Source organism: Citrus clementina, unplaced genomic scaffold (genome assembly GCF_000493195.1).
Source record: "Citrus clementina cultivar Clemenules unplaced genomic scaffold, Citrus_clementina_v1.0 scaffold_7, whole genome shotgun sequence".
Classification (NCBI taxonomy): domain Eukaryota; kingdom Viridiplantae; phylum Streptophyta; class Magnoliopsida; order Sapindales; family Rutaceae; genus Citrus; species Citrus x clementina.
In genome coordinates this window covers 18419567-18430864 of record NW_006262075.1, presented here as the reverse complement: position 1 = coordinate 18430864, position 11298 = coordinate 18419567, and the positions used below count along the sequence as shown (strand labels likewise).

At 47.2% G+C, this 11298-nt stretch overlaps 2 protein-coding genes across 2 annotated transcripts; one reads left to right on the top strand and one right to left on the bottom strand.

Moving 5' to 3' along the window:
- The first annotated feature begins 916 nt into the window (after positions 1–916).
- LOC112097005 lies at positions 917–3030 on the top strand. The gene is made up of 4 exons (XM_024181264.1): positions 917–1367; positions 1466–1551; positions 1870–2352; positions 2449–3030. Exons 1-4 carry the CDS (start codon positions 917–919, stop codon positions 3028–3030), a joined length of 1602 nt encoding a protein of 533 aa, XP_024037032.1.
- Positions 3031–4261: 1231 nt separating this feature from the next.
- LOC112097004 lies at positions 4262–9088 on the bottom strand. The gene has a single exon (XM_024181263.1). It carries the CDS (start codon positions 9086–9088, stop codon positions 4262–4264), a length of 4827 nt encoding a protein of 1608 aa, XP_024037031.1.
- Between the last annotated feature and the right edge of the window lie 2210 nt (positions 9089–11298).

Below are 11298 nucleotides of genomic sequence, written 5' to 3'. Positions count from 1 at the left end.
TTTGGGTAGTGGCAGCCCCTCATGGGACTCTAGCTGTTACATTGTGGGCAAACGTGGATCTCGCATGTCCTTCAACGGTTCTGGGAAAAGCGCAACTACCGCGATTTTGTGGGATCGTGTTCCCGCTTCTCTGGGGATGATGCCGGCTCGGTATATACCTTTGGTCGGTATGTTTCCCTGGTTGTATTCATCTCTGGTCGGCTCATGTTAGCCCACGTGTTCTGCTCATAACACTTTGGCTGAAGCGATCCGTGCCGGGGCGGAAATAGTAGCATGGCCGACCTAGTGCTTTTATGTACTTAACACCAGTCCCCCAGTTTCTGGTCTTGCGAGTGAAATGAGTTAAGAGTGGAAACTGATATTTGAGTCTTGCCAACCTGGGGGCTTCCCACCTGGTCCTCTTGTTAACTGAGACGGACCTGAGGTACCATTTTTCTTCTGGGGAGACTCCGACCTGAGCATGGGCCTAAGTGAACAGATCCATTGCACATCTGGGCTTACATCTATCCTGGCCTCTTGTAACGGTTAGTGACGTGGCATCACCAGACTCTTCGTATTTGAAATTTGAAACGACGGGCTATCCACCCTCGATATGTGGTGAGTGAGCTGGCATCCTCATCACTTAAATGCTTCTATTTTTCCCCTTTCCACTTCAAATCCCTAGGTTGAAATCCTCGTTGCTTTGTTCATCCGTTTCTCCACCATTAACTAGCCCCCTCTCTGAACTTTACTCGCACTTCCTGTGTCCGGGGTTTCTACTTGCTGGCTTTTTCTCTATCACGGCAGCGCTATCAGGGCCAGTTAATCTCAGGTACTGCTTTTAATCTCTTCTCTGGTTGTTGTTGATTGGGTTCCGTGTTGCCTCCTTTTGTATCCGTACATTCGAGTTTTCTTTGCTTTCTTTCGAGATTCCGATATGTCAAACCGGAAAAGAAAGTTAATTGTTGATGAGGGCGAGGAAGAATCAGGGGATTCGGGCCTCAACGTGCCAATACCCACCGATTTCTTAGGTCCCTCCAGTAGTGTAGGTCCTTCCCATGGCAGGGATACCCTTGAGTACCCACGCCCTTTGGTTGTCTCTCCCTCCCCCGAACTAGAGCTTGTAGGGAATATGGGTGGACCTACGTCGGGCTCTGGTAAGAACCACAACTTTGATAGGGTTGGGATCCCTGAAGGAGTTGGTGATGGTGAGGGGAGCAGCTCCGGACCGAGCGGACCTCCTCAGAGAAGGCACCTTGGTCATAGGGTAGAGGCAGATTCTTACTCTATTGACTACACAGCTTGTGCCACCACCCAAACTGATCTGTTCAAGCTGAGGAACCTTTACGACATTCATGCGGACATTCTCCTGATAGTTCCAGGAAAAGGTGATGTCCCTAGTCGGCATCCGCGGGGGTATGTGACAATGCACCTGGAGAGCTTCAAATTAGGAGCTCGGCTGCCCCTTCAATGTTATTTTGCCAAGATATTGGGTGGTATGCACCTGGCCCCGGGTCAGCTACACCCCAATGGGTGAAGGGTTCTCTCGGCTATGTATGTGTTGTGGAAGAGGTGTGGATCAGAGGAGCCCTCCCTCATTGAAGTGAAGCATCTATACCAGCTGAGGAGTAGCCCGAAGGAAGCAGGCTGGTATTACTTCATGTCGAGCTCTGCGAAGAGGAAACCAATCACCGGCTTCCCCTCTTCGTGCAAAAATTAGAAGAACAAATTCTTCTTTGCTGGGGGAGCTTGGTGTCCAGCAGCTCATTCGTTGGGTGGTGATATTTACCTTCCAACACATTTTGTCACCCCAGGTCGTTCATTTTTTGCCTATACTCTTTCTCGACGTGTTACTTATTGGGTTCTTTAACCTTGTCTGTTCTTTCAAAGTCGTGGGGTTTGATAAAGGGGCTTGAAGACCGACCTCTGCTCCAGGTGGAAACTACTCTGGTGAACGCATCTACCTGCCAAGATCTCATGTCATCGACAGTCCTGGTTGGTTCGGGTTTGGTGGACATAGCTACCGGAATGGATAACAAGATTCTTAGCGCTCTGTCCCGAAAGCGTGGTCGGGCTCCAAGCAGCTCCAACAACTCTCCTCCTCCTCCAAAGAAGAGCAGCGTCGGCCCCTCCAAGGCTCCTGTCCCTGCTCTGCCCCCTCCCCCACCCCGTAAGAGTGGTGGGGAGAAAACCTCCGACAAGAGTCCTGAGGTCAGCTTGCAGTCTGGGGACCGATCTTCTCCTCTTCCATCTCGGGATCAAGGTGACTACCTGGGCTCATATCAGAAAGATTACAAAAGATCAGTTGGGCCCAAGATGGTGAAGGACATCGAGAGCATGGACCTCTCCGAGTTAGCTGCTTCTGTTCAAAGAGTCTCCTTCAGGTTGGCCACAATGGTTTCGTGTTACAAGACCGGGTCCGCGCGTCATGAGAGGAAGCTTCAAGCTGATAACTAGGAGTTGAAAAAGAAAGCCGAATCTGCTGATCGGTCCAAAGAGAAGCTGGCCGAGCTGAACAAGCAGCTTACGGAGCTTGAGGAGAAAGTTGCGATTGCTGAGTCTACTTCCTCCAAGCTTGAGGGTGAGCTGGGTGATCTGAAATCCGATCTTCAGGCTACTCAAAGTGAAAGAGATACTCTGAGGACCGCCCTTGAGGAAGAGATCAAATCCCTGAGTGACCAGCTGGCTGAAGAGAAAGGTAAGTCCGCTGATGTGGATGATCGGTTGGATGCTGAGTATAACTCCGGGGTTGCTTTCAGCTATAAGTGCATCATGTCTGTACTCAAGGAAAAATACCCCGAGCTCGACATGAGCAAGCTAGAATCTGGGGTGGAGAGGTATATGACTGGGGCCGGCCAGGGAGATAAGGAGCAGGATGAGCAGGAGCAGGTGGAGGTTCCTTTGAATGGGGAGCAGGAGGGTGAAGCTGGGCAGCGTGCTTTTGAAGTGGGGCAGGGGTCCATGCCTCCTCCTCCCGATGTTGCTGACCTTCCACCTCCCGAGGTAGCTGACCCTTCACCTGCTGAAGCCGTTGATCCTCCTAATCCTTAGGTCTATTTTTGTGAAGACTGTAGTTTTTCATTTGCCCTGTAAACATTTGAACGTTTATATAAAAAATTTTTAAATGTTCTTCATTGGCTTTCTTATCTGGTTTCGCCTGTTGGTTCTTTAGTGCATCGAATAGGAATAGGCATCCGTTTGCCTTGGTAAAAATTTTCGCCAAATCGCTTGCTGGGCTTTGGTGACTGAGCAGGAGCAGACACATATTTGCCTTAGTAAAAGTTTCATAAATTTAGCTGCTGGCCCTTCGTTGTCCGAGCAGAAGTAGACACTTTCTTGCCTTAGTAAAATTTTCATAAATTAGATGCTGGTCTTTCGTTTGACCGAGCAGAAGCATACACTTTCTTGCCTACTTCGTAGAATTTTCGTAGATTAGCTGCTGGTCTTTTGGTGATCGAGCAGAAGCAGGCACTTTTTTGCCTTAGTAGATTAGCTGCTGGTCTTTCGTTTGACCGAGCAGAAGCATGCACTTACTCGCTTTAGTAGATTAGCTGCTGGTCTTTCGTTTGACCGAGCAGAAGCATGCACTTACTCGCTTTAGTAGATTAGCTGCTGGTCTTTCGTTTGACCGAGCAGAAGCGGGCACTTTCTTGCCTTACTAGATTAGCTGCTGGTCTTTCGTTTAACCGAGCAGAAGCGAGCACTTTCTTACCTTAGTAGATTAACTGCTGGTCTTTCGTTTGACCGAGCAGAAGCAGACACTTTCTTGCCTTAGTAGAATCTTCGTAGATTTAGCTGCTGGTCTTTTGTTGACCGAGCAGAAGTAGGCACTTACTTGCCTTAGTAGAATCTTGGTAAATTTAGCTGCTGGTCTTTCGTTGACCGAGCAGAAGTAGGCACTTTCTTGCCTTAGTAGATTCTTCGTAAATTTAGCTGCTGGTCTTTCGTTGATCGAGCAAAAGTAGGCACTTACTTGCCTTAGTAGAATCTTGGTAAATTTAGCTGCTGGTCTTTCGTTGACCGAGCAGAAGTAGGCACTTACTTGCCTTAGTAGAATCTTCGTAAATTTAGCTGCTGGTCTTTCGTTGACCGAGCAGAAGTAGGCACTTACTTGCCTTAGTAAGATTTTTGTGGGCTTATCAGCCGGGGGATTCCATACTGAATTCATCTTTATTGAAATTTGAATGCGTTACAAAAATACAAAATATATGCATGTGCACCAAGCCACCATGCATTTGACAAATATAACTTATCAAATTGAAGATTTAGTAGAGTATTTTGCTTACTGGAAATACTTCTTTAAGTGCTCGGCGTTCCACGACCTCTTCATGTTTCGCCCATCTGGGTATGCTAACTCATACGCTCCTGGTCCCGTGGCTCGTATTACTCTATACGGGCCTTCCCATTTTGGGCCAAGAGCACCATGGTTGGGATCTCTAGTATTTTGATTCACCTTCCTAAGTACCCAATCTCCTGCTCGGAATTGCCTCACGCGTACATTCTTGTTGTAATAACGCGTGACCCTTTGCTGACACTGGGCCACTTTCTGTGAGGCACCTTCCCTTTTCTCCTCAAGTAGGTCCAGGCTTAGGCAGATCTGCTCGTCATTTTCTTCCTCAGCGAAATATTCCGTTTGATGTGTCCCCACTCCAATCTCTGCTGGGACTACTGCCTCATGACCAAAAGCTAAAGCGAACGGGGTTTCCCCTGTAGCAGTTTTGTGAGTTGTCCGGTAAGCCCACAATACCCCTGGTAGCTCGTCAACCCAAGCTCCCTTCTTCTCTCCCAATCTGGTTTTCAAGAGCTTCTTTATCACTTTGTTGGCTACTTCCACTTGTCCGTTTGCTTGGGGGTGTGCGGGGGTGCAGAACTTCAGGTCCACCCCCAAATTTCTGCAAAACTCTCTGAAGTTGCTGTTGTCAAACTGTCTCCCATTGTCTGTAATGATGGCATAGGGGATCCCATATCGGCAGATGATGTTCTTCCAAATAAAATCTGTTGTCTTTCTCTCCGTGATTTGGCTGAGGACTCCCACTTCTACCCACTTGGTGAAGTAATCTATTACCACAATTGCATGTGTCGCCGCTCCTCGGCCTTTCGGTAACAGACCAATCAAGTCGATTCCCCATTGGGCAAAAGGCCATGGGGATGTCATTGTGGTCAGTTTTTCTGGGGGTTGTACAGGAACCTCAGAGAAGCTTTGGCATGTTTTACAGTTTTTTGCCATCTTATTTGCATCCTGGTGCATGGTCGGCCAGAAGTATCCTTGCCGGAGTGCCTTGAAGGCTAAAGTTCTTGCTCCCGAGTGATTGCCGCAAATTCCTTCATGAATTTCCCTTAGTACATAATCTGCCTCCTCATCATCCACACATCGCAAAAGGGGCAAGGTGAACCCTCGGCGGTACAGCACTTCATCTAGTAGCGTGTACCTCGCTGCTCGGCATTTTAACTTTCTTGCTTGCCTTTTATCCTCAGGTAAAACTCTGTCGCGGACATATGCGCGAATCGGGTCCATCCAGGATTCTCCAGTGCTTACTCTCATCACCTCCACTTCCTCCCCTATGCTCAGCGAGGTCCTTACCTCTAGGGGAACCGACTTAGGTAATTTTGGATCTACAATTGCAGCCATCCTAGCCAACATGTCCGCTCGGTAATTCTCATTCCGGGATATTTGCTTTACCTCTACCTCTTGAAAAAGCCCGACCATCTGCTTCGCCTTCTTCAAATAAAGGCCCATCTTCTCTCCCCTTGCCTGGAATTGATCATTGAGCTGATTACATACCAATTGGGAATCTGCTCGAATTTCTACCCTCTCTGCTTTTAAGGCGTGTGCGAGTCCGAGCCCGGTGATAAAGGCTTCATATTCAGCTTGGTTGTTTGTGAGCTGAAATTCGAACTTCACTGCATATGTTATTTCGGTCCCTTCTGGGCTCCGTATTACAACTCCTGCTCCGGATCCTTGCTCACTACATGATCCGTCAACCATTATCAACCACACCCCCTCTGTTTTCTCCTGCTCTATTGGTTGCTCCTCCCGAAATTCTTCCCCTGGCTCCGCTCGGTCAACTATAAATTCTGCCAGTGCTTGGGCTTTGATTGCTCCTCGGGGTTTATAGGAGAGGTCAAATTCACTTAGCTCCACAGACCATTTTACTAATCGACCAGATGCATCTGGTTTTTTAAGTGTTTGCCGAAGAGGCTGGTCAGTCATCACAACAATCTGGTAGGCTTGAAAATACGGTCTGAGTTTTCGGGCTGCCGTTATTAGAGCCAACGCCCACTTCTCCATTAGTGGATATCTGGTTTCTGCGTCCACCAAGGTCTTGCTCGTGTAGTATACCGGGTGTTGCTTCCCTTCTTCTTCCCTGACTAAGACCGAGCTGGTAGCCCGCTTGGAGATTGCCAAGTACAAAAGCAGTTGGTCACCCTCTCTCGGAGTTGACAGTAACGGTGCACGGGCCAGATATTCCTTCAGCTGCCCAAATGCTTCCTCGCACTCTGATGTCCATTCCATCTTTCTTCCTTTCTTTATGACTTGGAAGAAAGGGTGGCATTTATCTGTGGCCCGCGAGATGAATCGGTTCAATGCTGCCAACTTCCCTGTAAGGCTCTGAACCTCTTTAACTGTCCGTGGAGATCTCATATCTGTAACCGCTCGTATTTTTTCGGGGTTGGCCTCAATCCCGCGGTGGCTTACCAGGAATCCCAGAAATTTACCCGAGCTGACCCCAAATGCACATTTCTCCGGGTTTAGTTTCATCTCATACTTCCTCAATAATTCAAAGGTCTCTTCTAGATGCTTCACATGATCCCTCGGCTCTTTGGACTTTATAATCATATCATCCACATATACCTCCATAGTGTGCCCAATCAACGGCTTGAAGATCTTGTTTATCAACCTTTGATAGGTAGCTCCTGCATTTTTTAGGCCGAAAGGCATTACCCTGTAGCAAAACAAACCCATGTTAGTTATAAAGGCAGTGCTTTCCTCATCCTGCTCGTCCATGGGTATCTGGTTGTACCCAGAAAAGGCATCCATGAAACTCAGCAGACTGTGACCTGCCGTTGAGTCCACCAGCTGATCTATTTTGGGTAGGGGAAAGCTATCCTTTGGGCATGCCTTATTGAGGTTCGTGAAGTCCACACACATTCTCCACTTTCCGTTGGCCTTTTTTACCAGGACTACATTTGAAATCCATTCTGGGTACTTGGCTTCCCTTATAAATCCTGCTTTCAACAGCTTCTCCACCTCGGCGTTTATTGCCTTGTACCTTTCCTGGTTGAAGCATCTCCTCTTCTGTCTCACCGGCCTTGCCCCCTTCTTGATTGCCAACTTGTGGCAAGCTACCCCGCAATCAATTCCGGGCATATCTTCATGAGACCAGGCGAATATATCCGCATGAGACTGTAGGCAATTTATCAGTTCGCCTTTTACTGCCCCAACCAATCCTGACCCGATCTTCACTACTTTGCTCAGGTTGCTTTTGCTTATCGCAACTTCCTCCAGTTTCTCAACAGGCTCTTGGCGGCCCTTTTTAGAGTCTCCTCGATTATCTAGAGAGGTAACCTGCAGTGTCTCCTTGGCCATTGTAGCATAACAACTCCTTGCCATCCTCTGGTCACCTTTTACTACACCAACCACCCCATTTACTCTGTATTTTAGTGCCAAGTAATGCGTGGATACAACGCATTGGCTTATCCTCATGAATGGTCTCCCCAGTATCATCTGGTAAGGGCTTCTTTCCTCTACCACGACAAAATCCAGCATCATCGTTCTTTCAAAAGGTTTTGTCCCCATAGTAATTGGGAATTCGATGATCCCCATGGGAGTTAACCGTCCCCCTCCAAATCCCTTTAAGGATGTATTTGTCCGCTCTAATTTCAAGTCTGCGATCCCCATATCATCTAGAGCCGACTTAAACAGGATGTCAACCGAGCTGCCTGTGTCTACTAGTATTCGTCGCAATTCTGTACTGGCCACCATTGCCTTGATCACCAATGCATCCTCATGCGGATATAAGATACCCTCTTCATCGTCATCTATCCACATAATGGGAATTTGCCGCACTTTTGCCTTCTTGGTTGCCGGCAAATTGAAAAGCACTTCTTTGCTAGTCAGGACATATCTCCCATAGTTCTTCCGTGTCCTATTCGAATCCCCGGCCAATGTTGGCCCTCCTGCTATTACACGGATGGTCGGCTGTTCACGTTCCAAATCCCTCTCAACCCCTTCATCCCGTGTATATTGTGATTCCATAACAGGGGACATTCCATCTACGTACTCATCTAAGTATCGGTTCCGCACCAAATCCTCCACCTGAATCTTCAGGTCCCGACATTGGCTGATAGTGTGGCTATGAGTGTCGTGGAACTTGCAGAATCTGCTCTTATCCCGTCGGTGAGTCGGTTTTGTTATTGGGGCTGGAGGGTACAGCAAGCCTCGTCCCTCGATCCTCTCATACAATTCTTCCATGGAGATCTTTAACGGAGTGTACTGTCTATACGCCAAGCTCTGGTCTATCAGCTGAACTGCTCGGTTATCATGAATGTCACCTCGGGCTGGCACAATCGCTAACAGATCTGGTCGACTAGCCCTGGAATTGGTTGCATGTGATGCTCTGGGAGTGTTGTGATAGGGGTGGGCGGCCATCTGCCGGAATTCTCGTTGCCGATCCGGAAATGGGGGACGCGGAGGTTGAGCCCAGTCGTGCTGGAACTGCTGTGATCTCGGAGCTATGGGGTAAGGGCGGGATCGAGCCGATATTCCGCCCATCACTGAAGATTCTCCAGCTCGTTTTCCCGATCCGCTCCCTGTCGGGGCTCTCCCTTCCTTTCGCCTCAGCTCGTCCAGCTGTTCACTTTTTATTCTTGCCGATTTCTCCTCTTCGATTTTTATATCTCGCCTCGCCTGCTCATACCCCGACGAGTAATTCTGTACAAGGGGGCTTCTTAAGTTATACCACAGCCGGCCGATTCTTACACCTTCTTTTAATCCCCTCAACGCCTGCGGGTGATTAAAAGCTCCCAGATCCAGCACGGCTCGGTGATATCTTTTTACAAAATCTCGAAGGGATTCATGCTCCTCCTGTTTCATCCCTATCAGTTCCATCATATCGTCCTCTAGGGCCACTGCCCCTCAGAATTGCTCGGCCAACTCCTGGCACATCTGCTCATACCATTTTATACTTCCTCGGGGCAGCTTGCGGTACCATTCTCGGGCTCGTCCCTCTAATGTCAACGGGAACACCCTGCACCTCTGAGCTGGTGTCAGCCCCTGCACACCCGTCATGTCGTTTAAACGCTCAATGTGCACCAGCGGGTCATTTCGCCCAGAGTATTTGAGGTCGGGGAAGCAGAAATCTCTTGGAATTATGGTACTCATGATCTCAGTTGATGACGGAGATTCTTCATCTAGCATTATCCTCCAGCTCGGGGGCTTTCTCTTGCCCTGTATCTCCTCTATCACCTGCGCCAATCTGCGCACCTCCCCCTCCAATTCTACGGCACGGTCAGGATCACGTGCAGCTATATGGTCTCGTTCCAGCTCGGCATTGTGTAACCGCTGTCTGAGCTCTCCTTCGTCAACACTGGCACCTCGGTCATTGACTTCCAGGACCCATCCGGGGCGAGGTTGGTCCCTCCCTTCATCCACGCGTTCTCCCGAGACCTGACCAGTACTTCTGTGGGGATGCACCCCATTAGGTTGGTCTGCGGGCGGAGGGATTTCCTCGACTCTACGCCTCCAGAGGCTGGGTTCTGCTCCAACTTCATCTCTTCCCACGGGGGTTTCACAATCCCTTCTCCGCTCATCCCTTAGCTCGAACAATATAGTTGCGAGAGTCTCCATTTGTTTCTCCATCCGCTCCAGTCTATCTTGCATCATCTTCTCTCGAGCTTCATTTGCAATTTCCCGGAGAGTGACTGTCTCCCCAGCTTCGTTATCCTCCCTCAAAGCGTCCTTCCTTGTCACATCCATGCCTAACCGTTCGCTGTTTTTCCGGTAACTACTAATTCGGTGGTAGCTTTTTATCCAGCTCCCCACAGACAGCGCCAAAATGTTGATGCTGAAATCTGCTCGCCTCTTAACCGACCAGATTCTTTCACCAACGCTTGTGTTATCTACTGTTGCTCGTTCACTGGGATTGAAATCGTCCTCCTTTCTCTCAATAGACCTGCACTCACTAAAAATGGATCAGAGACGCCGGTGGTTTTGCCGGCGTAAACCCTCCGATGCCTAAGTTAGCACAAGGTGTTTACGGGAAAACAGTGTAATTTGAATTCCAGGAGTTTATTAAAAATTTGTAAGGAAATGGCCTGGTTGCAATTTGGCAGCGTTTTCCCTCTCTCTTTTTTTTTCTATCCCTTTCTTCATCGATTTCTTCTTCTTTTATAGCCGCTGTTCCCACGTTTTCGTTTGCCATTCATCCCACCTTTTTTGGGTAGTGGCAGCCCCTCATGGGACTCTAACTGTTACATTGTGGGCAAACGTGGATCTCGCATGTCCTTCAACGGTTCTGGGAAAAGCGCAACTACCGCGATTCTGTGGGATCGTGTTCCCGCTTCTCTGGGGATGATGCCGGCTCGGTATATACCTCTGGTCGGTATGTTTCCCTGGTTGTATTCATCTCTGGTCGGCTCATGTTAGCCCACGTGTTCTGCTCATAACATTTTGGCTGAAGCGATCCGTGCCGGGGCGGAAATAGTAGCATGGCCGACCTGGTGCTTTTATGTACTTAACAGGAAGTTTCTCCGTCGATGACTTTTGTTTATGTGTGGGAAAAATGAACTAAGGATGGAAATAAAATAATAAATCAGAGTTATTGATTATCTTCAACTTAGGATTAGTTTGGTAATGCTGTAGTTTTTAAAATAATTAGTGTCAGTTTGTGCTATAAAAATAATGAATTGTGAAGAGATCAGTTAAATATTTAATAAATTTTATTTTTAAAAATGCTTAAAGTTTTAAAACGTAAATCTCATTTTTAAAATGTTTTAAGAATGCAAATGACTTAAATAGACGTAAATCTATAATATTTATTTACATATGCATTTATAAATGTGTATGTAATATTATTTTATGTATATATATAATAATTGAGAACTAAAATAAATATTTTATTTTATTAATTAAATAAAAATCTCAATATAATTGGTAATAATAATAATAATTTCCTTAAATACAATAATTTTATTTCCTCCTTAAATAAGAATTATTTTGGATTTCTATAACATATATTAGGATATATAAAAAATTGTATATAAAATTAATTCTTAAAATTAAATTTTAAAAAATTACTCTTTCTCACCCTTAGTCATCAT